Raw genomic sequence first — 24418 nt, 5'->3', positions numbered from 1 at the left:
TTGTTTTTAGACATGCTAACAATGGTAGATGAAGATACTTAAAAGTAACAATGCCACACTGTGAAAATACTCCACTTCAAGTGAAAGTCATGCTTTCAAAAGTATTATCAGCAAGTATGAAACATAAAAAGTACTTATTGTGCAGTAAAATGTTCTCTGTTAGTGTTTTACTATTATATATGATGTTTCTGGATTAACATTACTGCTGCATTCATGTGTATTTTACTGTATTTTTAAGGTTGTGCTAATTTTTTACTCCCTTATTTTTACTCTTGGCTAGTTTAATCTACAGCAATGCTTCATATTCTATAACAGCATCACATGTTTGTAGCTCGCTGTCCTGTGAGAACTATATATCTCTAAAAAGCCAACTTTTCCCGAGCTCAGAAAAACATCGGTGTGTTTTCTCAACTTTGTGATGATGTATTTTCCAGCTGATCCAAAAGGCTTTTTGCAGAGTTTATTTAGCTTAATGGATAGGATAAAGGAACCCCTTATCCTTAAGTTTATTACAAACATTTAAAATTCATAATCATTAAATTTGGAGATACATGGTATGAAATTAAATGTAATTCTGAAAAGTCACTAACTGAAGCTGCAGACAAATGTAGTGCAGTAAAAAGCACAGTATTTCCCTCTGAGGTGTAATGGAGTAGAAGTATAAAGTTCCATTGAAGGGAAATACTCAAGTAAAGTACAAATACCTTGAATTAGTTGTTAAGTACAGTAGTCACCACTCTTTACTACACTGCCAATTTAATCTGGAATCTGTTCCACTTTCTTTCAGTTTACGGCGGTTGTCTGCAATCAGCATAAAACGATGGTAAGTTCTTCCTTTCTTTGTTTTATTTTCTGTTAAATTCATTAGTGTCAAAGTATGATAAAGTAAAATACGTGAGAATGTACAAGAAACAACTTTGTTTTACACAAAGTTTACTGCACCAGGACTGGTTGTGCAGTGGAGTGTGTCTTGACACTTGAAAGGTCAGCGCCTTTCCAAGCCACACTGAGACCTGAACTGCATGATCAGTCTTGAACAATACAAATAACTGTCAGCACCAGCCTCTGATTGCAACTCTAGATGCTTTATATATTCTGAAAATTTGAATTTCCCTGGATCCTCATTTTTCCCATCTCTCCTACACTGTGGAGACTTGATGCGTACAGATGCTTCAAACTTCTGGATGATCCCTAATCCACTCACAGGACTTTCTGCGACAATACACTCATTAATAAAAACTTAGTGCTGCACAAAACGCAGTATACTCACATTGGCAGAAAAGAAAAGGAGCAGCTTCATTTGATATCCTGGATTTGTTTTAATCCTCTCAAGCTTGTTGAGAGATCTCAGACTGTCTTATGTGCATGAGTAGAATAAGAGGTAATGAAGAACTGATGACGGTGGTCTAATTTGTATCATATTGTATTATCATGTGCATGGAAACTGCAGGTACGTGTGTCTATTGTGTCCCCACCGGGTTTGAATTTCATCAAAGGACAGATGGGAGACAATGTTCCCCGATGGTGTTTGAATAGTTCCTACAACAGTCATTCTTCTTTGAGATTAGCATTGACTGTTATTTAACCATTGCTAAAAAACTACATAGAGTTTTGACTATTTTGATGTTATTGAAAAAGCTTGTATCTCCAAAATGATCAATTTTTGGGAAATTTGAAAAGTACCATTGTTGAGCAAATATTAGCGACTTTAGAGCCATGCTAGTTTCTTTGTGAGTCTCTACTTAAGCACAGCGTGTAGTGAAAGTTTCACTTGATGATGGCGCTAGATGAACGGCCATACGATCATCAAAGTCAGGATGATCAATCCTCTGGGGACCTTGAATATCTTTACCAAATTGCATGGCAATCCATCCAATAGTTGTTGATGTGTCTCATCCTTCAAACTTATGACCTGCTGGTGACGCTAGATTAAAAGCAATTGGGATTCATCCTCTGGGGACCTTAACATGTGTGTGTCTCACGTTTCATGACAATTCATCCAATAGTTGTGGAGATATTTCTGCTTAACATTACCACAATGATATCATGACAGCTTGACAGTTCTAACACTGATGTATTTGTAGAGGATGAATACTAAATGCTGTAATAAAAGAACATTTACTGAGCAATACGGGACGAGTCATCCCAGTAAAGAAATGTGAGTTTAAATAGCTCATGACTAATTTTACTCTCAAAAAATAGAGTGTATTGTGTCTTATTGTGCTTTGTTTCATGATGCATGCAGGCCGTATCAAAGCTGTGACAGTAACGTGTTAGAGTGGCACTTCAAGATAAGCATCGTCATGTTGCAAGAAGAGGTTATTCTCTTGAAAACTAATCAAAGAGATAATAAAACAGAAACCTTTACTGAGAGGAGGAGACAATATTCTTCCACTTCTACCACCTGCTCAGAGTTTGTTATGAGGCTGCAGCTGAGGCAGATATTTTATTGGCTTTTCTTCAAATTACATTTTCCCTGGAGAGCAGAGAGTGAGACGCATTTTTTTAAATTACCTGCGTAACACAAAGCAGCAACAGCTAGACTTGATTTAGAGAGACGACGTTCAAACCCAGGTGGGTTTTGATGGCCTGTAGAAATATTTTTATGTCATGTGCAGTGATCTTTTTTAAAATTATTTATGCCCATGGTTTTATTTTTATGAGGGCAGGGAAGCACTTGAAACTTATACCATCGGAGAGCACTTAAACCTTCTTCTTCTTCATTTTATTTTAGCATCTCTTAAAGGCACAGCAACCCACTTTGCCTATTATTTGATAAATTATTCTTTTTTATTTCCTTTCCAGGTCCATTTAGGGAGATCCATTGACAGAAATGTAATGCAATATTAATACCAGTATTTTCTTTAATGTATAATCATCTAAAAAAATAATTGTTGTGTTTATTGTTACCCTAGAATGGGCTGTTTCTATCTACATGAATAGGTCAATGGCCGCCATGTTTCTACAGTAGCCCAGAATGGACAAACCAAACACTGGCTCTAGAGAAAGCCATTTGCGTTTTCATGTCAGCCACCGCAGTTCTCCCACACGATTAGCACAAGTCTCAGTTGGTTGCAATGTGCAACTTCACCGCTACATGATGTAAAAATGTATTTGTTTGTTTTGCTCTCTTCCCACAGGAGTACAGAGGCAGCGTGAGACCTTTCGTCAACTTCAACGACCAACACGATGCTGAAATTCTCCATAAAGCCATGAAAGGAATCGGTGAGTTTTTATTAACCTTGTCCCACCGCTGTTTACTTTTCCCACTCACACTCATCATGTTATCCCACAGTGATGTGATATCTCATATAGGAAAGATGAGCATATCTACAGTTTCTTTCAGTTTGGAGTGTCATAGCTGCAGCAGGTTTATTTGCACATACCCACGAATGACAGTTGTGTCATGTCTATATGTCATTAGTATATATAGATACAGTCGTTTAAAAAAAAAAAGTATGATAATATTTCTACAGTGCAATTTATTGCCTGCTCTGCTCCAGTTCAGCAATAATAATGACACAGCTGTCCGGAAAGCTGTTCTTAACAATTAGTGCCATCCTCTGGTGCATGGGAAATAATTTCACTCTCTCCAGTGTGTTCGGTCTAATTGGAAGAGAAACCGAGTGTCCCCAAGTTTTACATTTACACTTTATAGCAAAAATACAAAGACATGTCAGAGCTCTAACACAGTTCCACAAAGTGCTCTGCAAAAACACCACGGTAATGAGCGCTTACTGTACCGCCAAACATAGAGACACAGAAAATAATTTATTTAATTTATATCCAGTTATGATATGATGGCAGAAGCAGACGGTGGACTGCTGGTTATAATGGTTTGAAATATTTGTGTATAGGCGTAGTGATAAAGTTATAACACAGGCAACATACAGGTGATACTAAACAAAGAAAGAATATTTTTCTAAGTGAAAATGAATGTATTTTGGTCACCACTCTATCATGTTTTCTGTAAAACACTTCAATAATACTAAAAGTCATGCTTGAGGGTTCACTGGTAAGATTAGTCAACAACCACAACAGCAGTTTATTTGTATTTACTAAGGCTATCAAATTGTCAACATTCTACATTTTAGTGTACATGCGTTGCTTAAAGGAAAAGTAGACGGCAGACAAAGAGCACAAACCAACAAAACTAAATGTCAGAAATCTGTTAACCTAGAGGCCATTTGTAAGAGATGAATAATTTACAGGATATGTCACATCATTTATGTCTTTGTTTGATGGCTGTTAAGATTAATTTAGATAAAGTTTTAAGAGTCTGACTTTTGACACCATTTTCCTCTCTCAATTTTAATTGGAGAGATGCAAAATGGGAAAATGTAATGAAAACGCAGCTCTGCGCTCATTAGTGTAAATCAATGGGCCCGATGACAACCAGCAATTTAAAGGTGTACTGCAGGTTTACATGTGACCATTAAAACCGCTGCTTCTCCTGCTAAATATAACCTTACTGACAATCTTTTATCTTCTGTTCTTGCTTCCTGTCAGTTTAGTCCTTTCACAATAAGAGCAATTATGCAGAATTTACAAAAGGGAAAAGTGAGGAGAACAATGGTGACCCAACATCTATTTATAGTCAGAGCCGTCATTACATATCAGCTGGGCTTCGAGCCATAATTACCTTGAACTAATTCAACACTTTGATCCCTCAGAGGAATTAACATGTGCTGCCCTACAGCCTGTTTTTCTATTGGAGCCGTTTTCTCTGAGGTGCTGGTGACTTTCAGGAGCTATTAATTGTTAATATAGGAATATATTGTAAGCTGTCAACTATTCTCAATAAGGTTTTCTGTTAGATGATGGGTGCAAATAGAATAATGCTTTATTAGCCTTTTAAAAAAAGAAGAATAATTTAGATATAAAGCTGCATGTGATTGTTTGAAGCTCACAGAGTATTTTTACATGTTACATAATGCTTGTTTGACTTCTGGTGCAGGTACACATGAAGATACGATCCTCATGCTTCTGTCAGCACGGAGCAACGATCAACGGCAGCAAATTAAGGCAGCGTACAAAAAGACCTACGGAAAGGTAAGCTGAGCCGCTGGGAACGAAACAGAGAGCTGATGACGACCGGCAGTCACACCGATGAATGGTTAGGGGACATTCTGTTAGTGCATATTCGTGCATGTGAGCGTGTCCCACTGGTTAGCTCACGGCCACCGTTCTGACTTTTTCCACCACCGGTGGCCTCGGCTTCACTAAGGTTTAAAAGTCATTCAGTCGCACAGGGAAACATTCATAAAAGAGGAAGCGGAAAGACCAATTTCTCACAGTCTCTGTGGACCAGAGTGCAGTATACAGAGCCGGGCATTCTTAACGCTCTCCTTCTCTTACTGTGAAGTTATTTTATGACCACCTGTGGATTGAAAGCAGCAGGTTAATTTGATTTCTGTGGAGGTTATGGAAAAGCAAATGTAAGTGCACCCTGAAGTTTAAATAGATGGACCTTGAGGTAAAAAGGTACATCAGAAAATCACAAAGTATAGCTCCTGGTGTTTCTCTGAATATTGCAGTGTTTTGTCAAATTTGTTTTCCAGAGGCTCTTCTATTACATGCTATAAAATGTGGTGATTGCAAGAGACAATAAACTGCTCGTCTGAAATGAGAACTGGTTGCAAAAAGTAAAGAGAAAAATGTTTATGATATTGAAAATGATATTTTAACAGTCAGATATATCTTATTTCTCTGCTACATTTTACTATTAGAGTGCGTCATTTCTGCTACTTTCACAAACCTTTTATGGGAATCTGATTTAAAATCCAGTTTTTATGTGCAAAGTGAGATGAATTATGTAATCTAGAAAAATAAAGATCTTCTGTTAGAGGGCTCACATGTTGAGCTGTTAAAGAGATGAGTGTTTGACCGTATATATTGAACCGGCCAAGCACAGTAGATCCTAGGATCCCTTGGGTGTTTTGTGTGTACAGACACACACACACACACAGATGCTATTACTCTTTTCACAGACTCTACTGGGGTCATACTCCCAGCAGCACCAGAATATGTCATTTATTGCATACAGAAATCAATGAAGCCATCTGTGAGAATATGTGCTGCTTGATTAGCTGGTAGTTTAAGGAACTATATATATATATATATATATATATATATATATATAGTATGTTTTTCTTTTCTGCGGGTACATTTCTCGTGATCATCCTCATTTCTCTGAAAATGTGGGCAATGCAGTGAAATGTCGCTTCATCTCCTTGACACAGGGAATGCTCTCTTTATATGTTCAAGCTTATTTGTAATAATTTACATAAATCTACATTTCTGGGAGCCCTAAAGTGTCCATGTTTCCTGTCACTATGCTGTTATGATATTCCTACTTTGCTGGTATCCAATATTTTTCACGCATTTTAAAGACTATTTCTATGAGTGGAGCTAAAAGCACCACGCAGCTCATTTGTTCTGTTTCTTTAATGTTTTACAGCATTTACGTTATGCAACATTAAGTTCAATACAAACACAATCAAAAATGTTTTTCCTTGCTCTATCATTAATCCTCTCTTCCCCACATCCAGGACCTGGTCAGCGCGCTGAAATCCGAGCTCGGTGGGCTGTTTGAGAATCTGATTGTGGCGTTGATGACCCCGCCCACCTCGTATGATGCTTCCCAACTGCACAAAGCTCTCAAGGTAACTAATGGACATGTTTCCTCAGATGCTCCACTTAATTGCAGGTCTTACATGCAAATGAGTTGAAACCCTCAGACGATGCGGTTTATTCAGGTATTTGTGCACAGATGTTCCAACAGTCATCTGAGCGATAGACTTTTTTAATGGCTCTCACTTCAGCTTGTCAGAGCAGGAAAACAGTGCTGAAGGCTCCCTTCCATTAATGCCTTGCCAATAAACCAGCATGCATAATACCAGTGCACTGCCACGTAGATGGATCTCAGCCATTATTGACTTTCTCAGTTTCAACTGCAATCTTGAAATGTTCAAATGCCTGCCAGCAGAAAAGACTGCTTCATGTTGGTTTGCCATTTAAAAGATGTCTAAATGGTTTATAGCCGTTTATGGTAAAACTACAGTACGTTACAATGCATTTAAAATGGCTAATAAATTGATATTTACAATTACCCAGAGATGGAATGTAACTACATACATTTACTCAAGTGCTGTACTCAAGTACAATTGAGGTCCTTGTACTTTTTAGTATTTCCCTTTTCTGATACTTTTTACTTCAATTCACCATATTTCAGAGGCAGCAATGCGCTTCCATAAAAAACAACCTGCTGGAAGCATAGCACCATGTGAGCCAAGGACTCAAGCAGCACTTTGTGCTCAATAATGAAAATCACCTTCCATGTGGTATAATGTTCTCAGTGTTTCTGCTTTAAATGTCATCATGCAATACGGCCTTATTATCTTTGCGACTGCCTCTCATCACGCGTTTTGTCTCCACAGTGCAGGTTGTGACAGAACAGTGTTGTGTATTAGATGTCTCTTCACATCTATCTACTGCTTCGTTAATTAATGTGGCTCAAACGGATGACATGTCACACTCATGTAGACGCATTACATCTGCGCACACATATTTATTGGTGCTGTAGGCTAGATATATTACCCAATTTATTTAATAGTTATATAAATGATTAATGTTTCAGATCTTATTTCTTTGAGGCATCACATACTTACCAACTGCTGCTTTTTATGCCATGCTGAAGCCATGCTGAAGGCCCATAAGGTCTGAAGGAAGGACAATATATTCAGTAAACTCCTGGATCCTCTTATAAGTTACAAATGGATTTATTGTTTGTTCTCATTATTCTTTCATTGCATTTACTTTTTGTATTACCAGCACAAATGAAATGTTCAATCAAAGTGAAGGCAAAGCATTTAGGACTTGACCTCGACATTCCCGTCACACCTGCTCCATTTGTTTGGCGTGTCAGACGTTTTTCTCGTGGGAGGTTAATTACAGCAAACAGAGGAGAATTGTCTTTAAGTCTTTCAACCGAGCGTATTCATTCTCTAATTGCATACTTCTTTTGTGTGTTGTGCTGACAAATTATAAAGTTTTTCTTCAAAGTTTGTTTTAATCACTAATATTGCTCTTTAACAAACATAAGACGGGATAATAAAACTAAATATTGCTCTGAGAAAATGCTGCCGCACTAATTTGTCTCTTATTGTGTTTGGTTCCCAGGGCGCCGGGACTGAGGACGACGTGCTGATTGAGATCCTGGCCTCCAGGACCGGCGAACAGATTAAAGATGTCATCAAAGTGTACAAGAAAGGTGAGTCACTCAGCTGTGAAAGAGAGCGAGAGAGCCAAAAACAGATAAACATGTCGGCTGTGAATGTTAGTTAGACTGATGTTTCTCTGTTTTATTTATGAGAGGGTGAAATGTTAAAAATAATTGATTCTGTTTTATGGGATTAAAAAACTATCTGAACTGTTGCTTGTAGAAAAGCTTGACAGTTGTTTTTATCTTACTTAATATAGATTTCTAGTATCTATAGTATTTACTCCAGTGAGAAAAAATAATAGAGGACTTCTTGTGCACAAAGCCTGTTTACAGCATATGGTTTCCCACTGTTACATGGAGGAGTTCTGTCTCTGGGGCAATTAATATACTGTACTTATATTAACACCTGTTCCACTCAAATATGTCGCAGCAAGAATGTCTCTTAACATACCAGCTTCAAATTACAACAAACCACAATGCAAAATTGTATGTGGCAACAAGGGCCAGAGGCAAAGAGGCCGGTTTATTTGATCCGGATAAAAGAGAAGGCCACTCTGTCCGTAGGCCGACTAATCAGATCTGTGCTGCCGCAGAAGCTCCTGCAGAACGGAGGACGGCCCACTAGGGTCGATTGCAACCATTAGTGACTGTTGTGGACGTGAAGTGTAAGCAATCTTCTGCCCCTCTTCTCCTCTTTCCTCCAGAATTCGACGGAAAGCTGGAGAAAGATATCTGCGACGACACCTCAGGTCACTATCAGAAACTGCTGGTGATCCTCCTGCAGGTACAGAGAGCAGCTGCTGGAGAGACTCATGTTTTAGTAATGTTTCCTGATAATGAGAGCCTCTGGTGGTGCCATTACGCAGTCACGAGAGGTTTTGGTTCAGCAGCAGTTGATTTCTCAAATGTGTTTCGGTTTAGAGACAGAAATGTAATCTTCTTGGCTCTGGGTCATTTAGCAGATAATGTCATCTTCAGGGATTCCCTCAGTTGAGAGAAGCTCATTGTCTTTCAGTTCACACTGACCTGATGTTTCCCTCCGTTTGTCCACCTGTGTGTCTGTCTCTCCGTTTGGTATGTCATTCGTCCGGCTGTGAAGGGGAGCAGGGAGGTGGGAGTAGACGAGGAGAAGATAGAGAAAGACGCTAAGGTGAGAAACAAGAACACGAGAAGAACATGGGTAATAAAAACAAAACCCAGAGTAACTAAGAAAAAAGTTCATTTACTTACTTACTTTAAGGTACTTAACTTGAGTAATTCCAATTTCTGGTACTTTATACTTCTACTCAGAGGCAAATGTTATGCTTTTTACTCCACTACATTGACTTGATTACTTTAGTAACTACTTAATTTAACGATCCTGATTAACAATACAAAATATACTGTGTTGACAAATAAAATATGATGTATTATTATAGGTTAAATTAAGTAGGTAAAATAAGCTTCAACATTAAAGTAACGAACACATTAAAGCATCAATAATCCAATAATATAATAAACATTATTCTGAAATGGGCCATTGTGCACAATGAGTACTTTTTATGTTACTTCTACTTAAGTAAACAACAAAGTATTTCTACACTGTGGTATTACTACCAGCACATAACCCTCCCAGTCTGGTGGCTCCATTTAAAGAAAAGGAAAATGCTACCGTGAGACCTGTTGAAGCTGCCGTACTTTCATTGTTTACAACATTCATAGTCTTTGAATGAATGTGGTAAGAGTTCAGTGATTATAAAATGCAACATACATATAGCTTTAAAAAAGATCCTGTGCAACCTTGTACAGTACACAACCTTTAAGCTGCAGAGCAACTTACTGTAATTTTACTGTCTTCTTTTAAATGTCACCATGTTGAGGGTGGGATCATATTTGTGAGGCTGCTCTCCGAAGTGCAGCTAAAAGCCAAGACAGCTCAGACGAATAGTCAATAGGATAAATTCATTAAAGCATGTCAACCTTCGGGAATGGAGCATCTTGTTTCCTATTAGACCATTACGGTTCATTGATATTGAGCTGTGAATAGAGATCTAATAATGGTAAACATTAAGGTACATGTATCTGAATGTAAAACTAATTATCAAGACACCGGTACTGCTTGACTCATGACAGCACCACAAAGATGGAAGAAGTACTCCGATCCTTTACTTCAGTTAAGGTAGAAATACCACAGTCTGAAAAATACTCCCATTACAAGTAAAAGTCCTGAATTAAAAATGTTACATAAGTAAAAGTACAGAAGTATCATCAGCAAAATGTACTTAAAAGATCAAAAGTAAAAGTACTCATGCAGAATGGCTCCTTTCACATTATTATTGATATTTTATTATTAAGTTTTTTTCACCAACAAATACACGTAAGAACATTTAATGGAGACAATTTTAGATACATTGTACCCTAGATTAGTAGTATAGTACTGCATCATATCAAATAAGCATGTTATTTTTTTAAATCTCAAACCCAAGTAACTAAGTGTCCAATAAATAGTTCAATATTTCTCTCTGAACTGCAGAGGAGAAAAAAATATTAGGTAGCATAAAATGGAAGCAAATGTACTTACATTCCACTGGTCATCACATAAGTAGAAGTACACAATGGATCCTAATCTAATTATTTGTATGAATTAATTGCTATTTCTCAATTTGCACAAATTAAAACTTCATCATCTGAACAACACGTTCCAAACTTCCACAGATCTGCAGGTGAAAGGACCTGACATCCAGAGTTTGTCTCTCATAACAAAGACAAATTGAGAAAAACAAAATGTTTCCGAGTTGTTTTGGCGCAGCACAAGGTCCTGCGTCAGTGCTTTCATTTGTGCTCTTCCTGTGTTCAAATAAATCACCTCTACCCAAGGTTTGCTGTGACGTGCAAGTTTGCACGTACAAGTGTGTGTCTGCCATTACAGGACTTGTACGCTGCTGGTGAGGGCAAGTTTGGCACAGATGAGGAAAAATTCATCACAATTCTTGGCAACAGAAGCGCAGAGCATCTCAGAAAAGGTGAGCTGGTTTGTGCCAGGCTGCTTAAAGGTTGTTATGTGCAGATGTGTGATTAGTTAGTCAACTGCTGAAGAGGGCCAGATCAAAAGTTGCAAACAACAACATAACATCAGCCTCCTCTCGTGCTATTCTTTATTCTTTTACATAAATAATTCAGACAGCATTTATAGGGGTTAGTTACTGTTTCAATAAATGTTAGAATGAGCAGTATGAGTGACTTAAACAACGTGTTTCTGACAAATGCATCAGTGACAAAAACGTCTCAGGGAGAAGAGTACATCCTGGCATTTCAATTGTTATTTTCACACAAAGAATAAAGAAGGAGAGGCCAATTTGTCCCAAGTGCACAAAACACAAAACTCAGACACACAAGGTGAGAGCTTGACAAAAAAAAAGAAGAGTTTGCAGGGTTTATTGGTGTGATCAACAACAACCACAAGCCCGCCGGCAGCAGTCCAAAAATGTCTCGCTGCAACAAACAGACGTCAGAGAGAAAATTGGTGAGACTTGTTCAAGCTGGTTAGTGAGTCAGTGGCACCACTCACTGGAAACTGGACTCGAGCAGCAAGAAACAGCAGCAATGAGCGACCACTGGAACAACATTGAGTTTATGCAACTGGAACCATAATGATAAACTTATTTCATTCGGTTTCCTTCAAAACAGACGTTACAAAGTGTTTTACGTGGGAAGAACAAAATAATAGAATGTAGTACTGTAATCAAAGCTAGGGTTGACAATCTCTGTACATCTCAAAAGAAATCAATGAATCTAATGCTTTGACAAAAATCAGACACCAGTGGTCATTGCGCATCGCCAGAGTCTTCCACAAGCTGCTAGCTTGACAGCTGTGGGTACGAACAACAGCCATGTTCGTTGCGTACGTTCATAATAGCTTTAGGCGAGTGGCTTCGGAGGGAGGCCTGAAGAGACGAGCTGTCAGAGTTGCAGACTTGGAACCTTTCTTGCAAGATTTAGTGACTTTTGGAGCTGGTGCTGCACCTTACCTTCATTGGAAAAGAGTTTTTCAGTTGTATGATTTATAAAATCTTGTGTATTCTTGCTGGTTTCTCCAGATTACCAACCCTATCTTTAAATAGATACAAATACAGAGAATTAAACAGTCAAATTAATAGAATAAGATACAATAGAATAAGTATGAGATGTGATGCGACCGTCACCTATTTTGTGGACCCAATCCTCCAACCTGACCTCTTCTTACTTAAGATATTTTACCACAGTATAACCACGTCATGATATTTCTGCCTGGAGAGAACACTAATTACTCTCCAGACCATACGAGCCGTTGTATGAGGATGCGTTGGTCAGGAATGCATTAGCGTAGGTTGTGGTGAGAGCCGTCTCTCTTTTGCATTCGCTCAAACATGACCTCGTCATCTCAAGGTGGTTGACTCTAATGGGCTCTCTCTGAATATTCACTCAATAGCGCTTGTTTAAAATATAGTGGAATGGATTGTTTCAGGCACCAGTAGACCACTTAAATAAGCCTCACATACATGTTTTATTCATCCATTCATATTATGTGTGACGCACACGTATCCAAGTCGTCTTGATCGAGTTGTGGCAGTAATATCCAAACGACTACGGCAGTTTTCAAAATCCCCCCTCAATTCATTTTGGTAACATTTGCACTTGAGCTATTTGATAAGTGTCGATCATTAAGTGTTATCAGTCATTTTGGGTGATAATGTTGTGCCTAATAAAGTGGATTAATTACAATACTATAGATCAATAAATGCAAAATTCAATGCAATAAAACTCTGTCAAAATGTCCTGTTCACATAATGTCAAGTCAAAATGGTCCTTTGGACTTTTAAATGCGTATAGGGTTTATTTTACGTTTAAATGTCGCTGTTATTGTTTTGTTCTCTGCAGCGTTTAATGCCTACAAGAAGCTCTCTGGCTCTGAAATAGAGGACAGCATTGAAGGAGAGACCACTGGGAATTTGGAGAACCTCCTGTTGGCTGTTGGTAAGTGTGATTTATCAGAATGACACTTGAGTGATCCCAAACAAAAGGAGGCAAAGAATGGGGCTTTCCCCCCCCCCCTGTTAGTGGTGTCCACACCAACAGTGCTTCTGCTGCCAGCCCTTCTCTCCACATGGAGTTTAACCATCAGGATGAACAGCATGTTTCATTTCATTTCATTATAATTTCATTCATCTTTTATTTTCTATTCTGTTTTATTTGCTATTCATTTAGGGAGCCGTGCAAGTCACGCGTGAGAATGAAATACAGCAGAAGATAAAACGTCAGCAGTAGAAATCAATGCCAATACCATGTCAGATTAAAATGAAAGAAATTAAACCTTGACATTATTGGCTTTTTGTCTCCTCAGTGAAATGTGCCCGAAGTGTCCCACAGTTTTTTGCTGAAGGCCTGTATAAGTCTATGAGGGTAGGTGTCCGTGCTTTACAGTATCATAGAGTTCTTCATACCTCCAATGAGTGTTTTACAGTATCACAAAATGAGACTTTCATTACTGTCCAATAGAATGTGTTTAATTTAATTGGTGCCTTGCAGTTCAACAAGCGTCGAGGAAGTCAGAGAGTCAAGAAATATTCCCCCATAAAACCACAACTTGTCGGTTTTTTTCACTTGAATTGAGCACATTAGATACAAAGTGTTAATTAGTGAGCTTTAGATGTGCTGGAATTCAGATGTGGTTTTTTTTAACATAAGCTGTTTCCCCCTGTGTCTGAACTGTTTAAAGAACCAAATGTGGTTGTGCATGTTTTAGAAATCAGACACACTTTATATCACAGCTATCTATATACAATCACTGCATAATGTGTTTTAGATGTATTTTTCCTACTGGATTCAATTAATTCATACATTATGAAAATCAATTGGCAGACTCTTAAAAACGTATTTGAGACATAATCAGTTGCAACGCTTGTCAAGTCTGCATTAATTACTGTGGTAATGCAGTTTAAATGAATAGTTCAACAGACTGGAGAAGATTGGTACCACTCTCTTAATTTTATGGTCAAGATAAAGCTACAGCCAGCAGCCAGTTAGAAAACGGGGAAGCAGCTAACCTGACTCTGTCCGAAGGTAATCAAATCGACCTGTTAATGGAATCAAGTTTCTCAAATAGCACTCGGCAAGAAAATGATCAAGCACAAGTTGTGATGAATCACTCTACATATTTAAAGCAGGATCTAAAGCGTGCTAATTGATTTTCAAATCTAAATTTGTACAGCATGCATTTGAAAATGATTTGCAGAAATACATACATGATTTTTGCAGTTATGCAGCAGCTTTGCAGTTTAAACTGCAGCATCTGAAAGAAGTAAAAAGAGAGATGTTTTACATTTTCTTCCACTAAAGAGCTGGTTGGAGATGTTGTTGTCTACACTATCAACTGCAGCTGCTAAATTTGGTTTGTTGTTGTGTTTAGCGTGCTGGAACCGATGACGGCACCCTAATGAGGATAATGGTGTCGAGGAGCGAGGTGGACATGTTGGACATCAGAGCCAGCTTCAAAAAGACTTATGAAGCGTCTCTGTACAACACGATCCAGGTACTCAAACACAGAGTTATTAAAAACCTTTTCAGTCTGTCTGTTTCTTTAATGACATGCACTAAATAATCCAATCCTTCTGAAGAAAATAAATTTGCTGTAATTCTCATCACAGTTTTCCCCCTGATGCTCTAAACTCATCTATTCCTCGGCATGTTTTAAAACACCAGCTGGGTGTACTACGGTTATGCTGCTAATACACTATCGTGTCAGCGCAGTGATGGAGTAGAGATTAGTGATTTGCTTTAAATGCCTTGTTCAGCGTGACGAGACGGACACGAGATGATGCTTCTCTGCTTTTCACACAAGCCGAAGTGAATTAGTCTATTCTCCGGGGGGCCAGATGTTCCTGCAGTGAAGAGATGTTGACATCCTCCTGTAGAAAAGGCCAATATTGAATAGATGAATAGTTATTTTTGCATTTTATTATTGCAATTATTAATGCAACAATGGCTTTGGAAGTGCTATTTTTCCCTGTGAAGCCATTTCACATCAGTTTTTTTAACTTTTCATGTTCATGCAGCTGATATTTTGACCTGTCAGCCACAAGTGTAACTAATAACATTAATTATGGCTGCACTCAATTTACAGGTATTTATATATTTCCGTGGCCATGATGGTTTACATGCCATGGCTTACTGGCTCTTTGAAATGAGCCAGAGCCATAATTAATGTCATTAGTTTCACCTGCCAAAAGTCTGTCATTCATGGTAATTGAATCCAGATTTATTACAGATTGATGGGCTGGATTGTTAATGCTGCTACTGAAAAGAGGTCTGCTTTGAAAACAGTCTATTGTTTTCACTGCTTCCTGCCTCCTCAACCGATCAAACCCTTCAGGCTAATTAGCACACTTAACAACTGCCAGCTACATTCTGTTACAGCTAAGAGAAAGAAACAACTCGTGTTTTTATTCATATGCTTAATTTCATATTATTCACATCAAAATTACCAGCTACCGAGTGGGAAAAACTGTTCACATCGTGAAATTCAGAGCCTTGACTAAGGACTTCTGACAGCTAGTGTTTGCTAACTCCCACGTAACGAAAATTAACTTCTGTCTAGTGGTGAAATGACTGCAAAGTGCCTGTCGTAGCAGTTACATCTAAATCAAAACTAAGCAAAACATGTTAGTATCATAAACATTTGTTTGCCACAGAGATTATTTTCTGCAATAATCTCAAATCTATTGGATAAAATCCCATCGGCTGTGAAATCAAGGGAACCAGTGTGATGCTAGCTTCTGGGGAAAAGATGTCATCCCTGCAGCACCTCATTTAAAATAATCTACACGCTGTTTTTACACGGTATCTAAATGGCGTAAATAGACTATTCTCCCTCCAGCGGCGGTAACCATTTTGCTGACATCGTGTGCATTAGAGTTTGATTCACTGCGATGTTTTTGAATTACAATTCTGTACAAGATGCTATTATTAACAGTTAAGTTAAGACTTTGATATCAAGGGGCTGCAGATGAAAACCCACTATTGGGAAGAATTTATGAATAATGTTGATTAATGCACATTGTTACTGATAGATAAATTAATAGATAGAGTTAGTAATAAAGTAAAGTAAAAAAATCTCAGCTCACAACCACAAAACTTGGTTTCACAGCCTTGTTGAGCTTGTCTCTGCACCGCATGTATTAACTGTAGCAGGTAGTCGACAAATCCAGAATACTTACTTCACGCTATTTTATACAATTATGTGGATCTCGCTAATGTGAGCTAGTTAGCTCAATTTTGGTAGCATTTGCTGAGCCTGCTAATAGAGGCTGAGGACACGTGATCGACTGAAGGGTGAGGGTGTGGAGATTCGTGACATCATCACATGACAATCATTTGGCAGACAAAAGCAACAAAGACAATGCAGAGCAGTTTGAGGTTCGGTGTCTTGCTCAAGGACACTTTTACATGTGGGGGGGGGGCAATCCAACCAGCCGAGCTACTACCGCCCACTTGCACAAAACGAGACAGTGTGACATTCATTGGAAAAAATACCAATAGAGCATTTTGAAATTAGAGCATATCTACAATGGAAAATAATGTAAGTGCCTTAAAGCTCAAAATAAGTTCTGATAATCGATCCAGAGTTTATTTAGCGAGTGAAGAGAAACCTTCTGAATTTTATAAGATGGATAAAATAACTCTGCGTCTGTTGTTTTTTGCAGGAGGACACAACTGGAGACTACCAGAAGGCTTTACTCTACCTCTGTGGTGGGAATGATTAATGCTGTTTTATGATGTGTTTTGCAGCCTGAATGATGAGTCATCATCATCATCATGCTCAGTGTTGCCAGATCGGATTGACAGTTTCCAGGCCAATCACAGTTTATAATCTGCCCTGTTCAGTAGAAACCATGCAGCCCGAATCATGAGCCCCGCCAGCATTACATACATGTGCAATGGAAAACACAGGATAAGCATACAAAGCTTCATATCTGCATCAAATAACCAAAGGTAAAATGTTGGATAAGAAGTCTATCGCAACCCACAAAGAGTGCAGTTTAAAAAACAAAAACACAAACTGCCATAATTTGAATGATGATGACGTCAGGGTAAGTACATCCTTCGTTATCTCTTACGATGATTGAATACAAAATCCATATTTCATCCACCAGCTCAATGCTATTTCTCAAGTTTTCAAGTTATTTAAAAGTAGCCAAATTGGGCGGAAACCAGCCCAATCTGGCAACACTGACCATGCTGCTACATGCATGTGAGATGAGCTTATTGATCTGGAGTTGTTGATTCTTTCTGACTTTTGCTTTTTATTGATTGAATTTGTGTGAATAACTCACCTGTCTTTTTTGACTTGTGATATACCTCTACATTAACAGCATCGACTTCAAAGATATTTAATATTTGTTTCCTATTAGACGTTATTTAAACAGCTCAATAGTGAGTGAAGGTGCAGTTTTTATTTTATTGTAGACGACAATGGTGGCGATGTTTGAATTAATTACGCTTTTGGTTATTTTTTAAACACTTCATTTGTGTTTGCCGTGGCTCTGTTGTTATGTTAGCAGTTGTCTGTCGTGCTCACAGCATGTATTGAAATGCAACATAGAAAAAACATCAACCGCTGCTGAATTATTAAAGCCTACATGTCGACAGCTCTCCTGCTCTCATTAATTACAAATGAACAGCTGATCGCGACTTCAATTACCATGCGCCTGTCAGTGATCAATAAGTAATGGGACACTATTAGACATTTGTTGACTCATATGAAGACATCTATTGCTTCCATGTCTTTCTGCATGAACTGGCTTGATGTCACACTAATTGCATCTTCAGATCAATAGATGGGAGATGACCTCACTTTGCTGGAGTTGCACCACAGGGCAGCAGCAAAGTTTAAAATGAGCTCACTGTTTCTCTGCAGTCACAGGGACTTAATATATTCACAGCATTTATGGCTCATTTACTTTGAGGACCATATATCTTTTGTAGTGACAGTGTATTTATTTATCTTCTTTTATTTGTCTTTGTTTTGTCTTTGTTCTGTTTTGTATGCACGTCCATGTGCTTCAGATACATTTTATGTCTTGAAAACTTTCCATCTGAACTAGACCTTAATACAATGTTCTGAGTTTGAGAAGTGCTTGTCCTCACAGCGGGGGTTTGCATTATGCGTTATATGAACGCATCAAAGTGTCGCTGGGATTGAAGACATTAAGATATCACTTGATTTTCATCTCTGTGATTCCAGTGGGATGCATAAACTGCACCGGTTTCTTCTGATTTTTAAAGCTAAATTCAAGACAGAGTGGTGTTTGAGTGGGTTAGAACAGTGTTTTTATGCGTATAGAAGTCTGAGCTCGGCTCCATACATTCATCCTAAAAATCGAAATAAACCTGAGTCAGTATCCCGGTTGACAAGCCTCTCCTCGTGTTCATCAAATCTCCGTCTGCCAGACGTGACCTATTCAAAAACGCCTGAAGGTTGAAGTTGGAAAATGTGTTCATGTGTTTGCATGCTTTCCTCCAGAGGCTCATGCTCTCTCTGCAGACGTGTCCAATTCTACTGCAAAAAGACTTTACTCAAATTGATGTTACCTTATAGCTGTCTGAGCTTTTCATTGCAGTTAATCTTATATGTTATTTTGTTTCAGATGTCTTAAGATAAGAGTGTTTTGCAGATAAATATATTTATTGATTGTAGAATGTGAAGATGAAGTTCAACCAATCCAAACAAACAGAAGTACTGTTCAACCGCAAAATAAACAATGAAAAGTACTTTAATGTCTTCAACCAAAATTACAACAGAATAAAAACAGAGAGAAAAATTAAACATAAGGTAAAAACGTACATATTAATGTTATCGCATGCTTTAAACATGTCTATCTTTAATGGACTTAACAAAAATCCTTACATTGATACAAAAAAACTCTCGTGAATATTGGTTAAGTATTGGAAAGTTTAAATTTATGTGGCATTCATGGAATTAAAATGAGGTATAGTATTGCCTGCTGCAGTCCTCTAATTTAAATGAGGTAAACCAGCTGAGTTGAGTTTGAATGCTCCCTTATTGGACACAACCGCAAATAACAACACAAACTGTATGATTTTATGCTCCTGTTCATTTTTTTTCAACGGATGCAATAGCTAAGATCTAAACCAAACTACGATACAAAATAATTATGATATGCCTCCAGTTTGGGTGGTTGGTACGGCTGTTAATCAATAAGAGTGACTCGGCGTTAATGTGGCCAGCAGCTGCGAATTCTAAATGTCATAAATCACTTGTGCTCTGTGCTGGATGCTCATTTCCACCGCAGGGAAATGCTGTAGACCAGCCACCACTGTCACGTTTCTTTCTCAAATAAAGGAAGATGAAGTTGCATAATTTACCCACAGTTTAGGATGGTTATATAACTTCCTGACCAAAGATTTCAGGTCAATCCCTGCTCTAAAGTTGCTCACTCTTTTCTGTGTTGAAAGTGTGACTCTGCCAGTTATAGTCCCGTTTATGTCGAGTCCTGGTGGATGCTGGTTTCTTGCTTGGTCCAGACCTGCGACCAGCACATGCTAATCAGTCTCATTTCACACTAACAATGTAATATTTGTGGCATTTCATTAATTCCCTTCAGGTCTTTGTATTCTTGGCTCCACCGAGGTGAAAGCTCTTTAAATGCCCAGGCATTCATACGAGTGTGTAAGCCTGGTTTTACACTGGCACACACACACACACACACACACACACACACAAATCTCCTTAGAGTCGATAGTAAACTTTTAGTTTGACCAAGGCAAGGCCCACGTCTCTCAGCCAATCAGGAGCCACAGGCAGTCAGGCCACCTGTAAATCCACAACACCCACAGTCCACTCAGGAAGGATGCTTTGTCTCGGCCTATAATAGGATATGAAGGGTTTTAACCAGCATGAAGTGCCAAACCTGAAAGAATAGCCAACAACGTAGAGCGACGCTGAGAGTCACTGACAGTGTTGATCCTCCAGTCCTGCATACTGCCCATGTTGACAGCAATATGTCTTTTCCACTCCAGTGTCTCTAGGAATTGTATCCAAATTGGACAATTTCACACATCATGATTTATGTCCAATGCCAGAAGTAGTGTGCCCTCGATAAAACAAGAGGGGAACTACATTATTGGAAGTCTGGTGGTGTGGAAAGCCCAGGAGACTAAACACATTTTAAATTGACCTCTTTAGTCATGCGTGTCTATTTCACATGTTTTTGTCCTCCTGGAGTGGTGGGTGAAGTACACCACAGCAGTTTTATGTTGGAGACCAGAGTTTGTGACTCATCACAAACCTGCAATTAAAGTTTATCTTTTATAATCGGATCACTATGAAGCCATAAAATATATACATGTGTACAGTGATTATACTATGGGGATTTATCTGCGTTATATCATAGATCAACATCATTACAAACACATTTCGGAGCAGTTCAAGTGCTTATTTTAGCTCTTGTGGCACAATACAACAAAAATGGAGGGGGATAGTCAGATTACTATAATAAAAACTGATTTTAGATACAGTACGGTATGTAAAATCTAAATTATTTTGGTTAGAACTGTTATTGAAAATGTTCTTATCCATTACCTGAAATTGCTGCACCTGCATTATAACTCTATTGTTCTGAGGATTTAATTAGCTAGATAAATCACAATGCACATAACAACACAGTCACTCTTTATGCTGGACGCCTTCATCCAAGTGTGCTCCAGGAGCACAATGCAGGAGTAGTCCAATGGCAAAAAGTGCCAAAAATAATTATATAATTTCATATTTGGTTTTAAATATGCTTCTCTTGAGAGGCCGCTGTACTGACAAGGGCCCCCGAATGTGGGGAAACTATAATGCGCATGCGCAAGGCTGATTGACTCCCGCCCCCGCTGCAATCTGATTGGCTGTTTGACAAGTATTGTTGTTGTCATTGGCTCGTGGTCGGCAGACCGTTCGTGTTTATTAATTAGACAAAGGAAGTAATTTAAACCATGCGTGACACGTGTGACCATGAATGATACAGATGATCTTCTACAGCACACAGTTAAAAGTCTGTTTTTTTAGAATTAAGTGAGATTAAACATCTCGGTGGGATATTGTTATAAACCAAATTGTTGGTAAAAATAACCACATTTAACATGTAGCGGTTCTTGGCCCAGAGAGGACGTTTTTGCATCTTTCCCGAGAGGATTAACAAACATGAAAGCAGCAGGACAACAGCGCGTAGCATTGCTCCTGCTCTGCAGAGCTAACGTGGCTAACGTCACTCAAACTGAGCAGAAACGTCACGAGGAGGACAGGTATGTGCTCACCTGGATTATTATCATCCGTGTTAAACTGTGTAGGAAATGTGAAACAGCGCATTATTAATAACAAATAGGTAAACTGTGTAATTGTGTGATTTTGCATCTGTCTAAAGTTGTTTGGACAGTATTATTCCCTCACTGGGACATGCTGCAGCATACTGTTGGACAGCAGTTCATTCTGTGTCTTTTTATTCAACATAGTTACTTTCTATTCTGAGAAAGCAGAATGTGGCACCACAGAACAGCTCAGAGTCATTGAAGTGCTTTCTGAAACGGATCTAGTTAAAGCCGAGGCATTAACATAACTGTATCGGAATATAACAACTAAAGCTACTTTAGTGCAGTTGTACAATGATGTATTTATTCACATGTCCTTCGTAATATTTATATTTCGTGGGTTGTTGCATTTGAAAGGACAGTTGGTGCCTAATGTGAAACTATTTTCAACAGCTTTGAACACTGTCAGTAGGTTATTTAATCAAATTATTACACAAAGTTGTTTATTTAATTAATAGGTGATTTTCTGTCACATTTAAAGTGGGAGTTGTTTTTACTGAGCGTCTGCTTTGCATCACATTTCTCAAGCTGCTTTTCTTGAGCAGTTGCTGTTTCAGAATCTTGCTTGAAAGAGAAACTCCTCCCTAAATGTCCTTCTATATTCCTGCAGTTATTCTGTGCGCTGCCCTCTAATTTACTTCTTTTGTTGCCATTTCCTACATGGCCCAGAATGCAACCTGCTGAGCGTTTGTGGATTTGATGGATTTCAGCTGTGGGTAAATGCGTTATGTTGCAGCAGGAGATGGAGCTGAAATAGCCATCAAGGAAAATGAGTCATTTGCCTTTCTCAGATCCCAGCATGATGTGTTCTGGTCTGTTGGAGCTGCTGTGGTGGAGAAAGTCGTGTCTGCCGCTTGTAAAAATCTGGATTGCTGAACGTTGGTACTGACGCATCATGTTTGATGCTGAGGATTCATCTAAATCCTGATGTGATATCACGTCACAAATTGTCAAAATATAGATGAGCTTTATTGTGAAGGGGCTGATTGACTTTTTTTCTGTGTGAGCCCTCAGGTCAATAACAAGTCGATGGTAAAAATAAGATTTCGTCAAACACAAATAACTGATACTAGGGACTCTTTCTCAGTGAGTGTAGAAATAACCCTGTAAAGTGCATTAACTGTATTTAAGTACAGTTTTGAAGTACTTCTGCTACTTGTAATTGAATATAATATATTTTGGACTTCACTACATGTATTTAAGAGCAATAGTTGCTATAAGACTTTAAATGCTAAACATAGGATCCTTTTATATAATATGATCCAATGTTACATATTAATCTACCAAAACTATGAAGTAGTTAAAATTAACGGCAAGGTAGAGGTATACAATGGAGGTATACAATAGTATAACACTGACACTAGCCTTATTATGAGTACTTTTACTTTTGATACTGTAAGTACATTTTGTTGCTGGTACTAAAGGAACATTTTGAATGCAGGACTTTTGCTTGTAATGGAGTGTTTTTATACTGTAGTATTTCTACTTTTACTTAAGTAAATTATCTCATTTCACCACTGAACATTAGTGACATCAACTTGGGGAAACTCTGCAACTATACCAGATTATTGATTTAATATCATGTAAAACAATTGTATGAAATGCAGTGGAAAGGTCTTATGATCCTGATACAAAACGCCAAACACAATGTACCTTGGGTTTAATCTGGCAAACATCCTTTGTTGAACAAGACCCCGCTGCCTTTTTGACTTTGGTTTTTGCAAGTTGAGCTTGTGTGAATTCAGAGGCTTGTCAGAGCCAAAGTATGCATGCCAAGGCTTTCTACAAATTACACTCCCTCTGGTTAAATTACTGTGTCAATACCCAACATGCTCAAACTGCTAATCTGCCAGCGAATACCTTCAGCAGGACTGTGCACACACATTTAGGAAAAGACAAAAGAGCTGAGACATTAACGACAAGACAGGGTTCTCTTGTTCAAGCGGGTTTTTAGTCATCAGCCCAGTAAATGCCTCCCAAATTGACAAATCGAACATTAAAGAATAGATAGAAAAAGTGTTAGTTTAGGGTTAGAATCATATAAGGAGGTGGAGAAATGCATCTTTAAATAATCTATAATAAGATAAGTATTGATGTTACTGCATAGAGAGCTGAATTCATTACTTTAGAAATTCACTTTTTCTGTCTCAGCAATCATCATCGTGCACCATAGTGAAAAAGAATGTGCAAAAACTCGACCAGGAGTCGTTGCAGTGCTCCTCAGCCAGCTTCTTGTTACCAGGCTGACAGGATTTGACAGCTCTGGGTGCTGAAGGTGGGGGAGTCTTCCTCTGATCATCATGGAGTCTGAAATGAGCCTCTCTGGCAGCTCCTCTGCACACACCCGCCCTGACCAACGCACGGCTGTCCTGGCACAAACTCTTCTGCTTCTTCAGCGCCCTGGCCACTTGCTTCCAGTACAGTTTGACGTTGGAGGCATACTGGTGACAGACAGCCGGTCTGGCGACATATTCACAGCTGAAGCTCCTGTCCCCCTTCTTGCAGGTGACACCCAGGGTGAAGATGTCCTCGCCCGTTGCTGCCCAGGTGCACGAGGACTTGTCTTTGGTGACCATTCGGCCCTTGAGGGGCTGTGCAGGGACGGCTTTGGACTGGCGGCCGACCCTCGGCCCCGCCTTGGCTTTGTGTTGTCCTCTGTCCACCCCTCTTCCCCGCCGTCCGTGGCTCTTCTGGCAGCTGCTCAACATCAGCTGATGGGAAATGCAAGCCAAGACCAGCAGGATGGCAACATTGGTGAGGAGAGCCATGAAAGCAGCACAAAACACCCTGCAGGAGGAGAGATTAGGATTT

General features: G+C 38.8%; 2 protein-coding genes across 2 annotated transcripts; one reads left to right on the top strand and one right to left on the bottom strand.

Annotated features, from left to right (window-relative positions):
* Positions 1-3122: 3122 nt before the first annotated feature.
* On the top strand, positions 3123-17001 carry anxa5a (annexin A5a; the record flags this gene model as incomplete). Its single annotated transcript, XM_076105190.1, has 11 exons — positions 3123-3225; positions 4958-5052; positions 6552-6665; positions 8182-8272; positions 8929-9008; positions 9324-9374; positions 11133-11226; positions 13121-13216; positions 13584-13642; positions 14649-14771; positions 16942-17001. Coding segments are annotated over 11 exons (966 nt in total), but the record flags the coding sequence as incomplete, so codon positions are not given.
* A 6753-nt stretch (positions 17002-23754) lies between these two features.
* On the bottom strand, positions 23755-24375 carry fgfbp1a (fibroblast growth factor binding protein 1a). Its single transcript, XM_076105210.1, has one exon. It carries the CDS (start codon positions 24373-24375, stop codon positions 23755-23757), a length of 621 nt encoding a protein of 206 aa, XP_075961325.1.
* Between the last annotated feature and the right edge of the window lie 43 nt (positions 24376-24418).

This window comes from Anarhichas minor, unplaced genomic scaffold (assembly GCF_050575085.1).
Source record: "Anarhichas minor isolate MPS153535 unplaced genomic scaffold, ASM5057508v1 ptg000031l, whole genome shotgun sequence".
Lineage (NCBI taxonomy): Eukaryota > Metazoa > Chordata > Actinopteri > Perciformes > Anarhichadidae > Anarhichas > Anarhichas minor.
The sequence above is the reverse complement of the archived record's forward strand: the minus strand, read 5'-3'. Positions and strand labels throughout refer to the sequence as shown.

Coding starts and splice junctions, on each gene's coding strand:
- fgfbp1a (XM_076105210.1), bottom strand. CDS start 24,375: ATGGCTCTCCTCACCAATGTTGCCATCCTGCTGGTCTTGGCTTGCATT.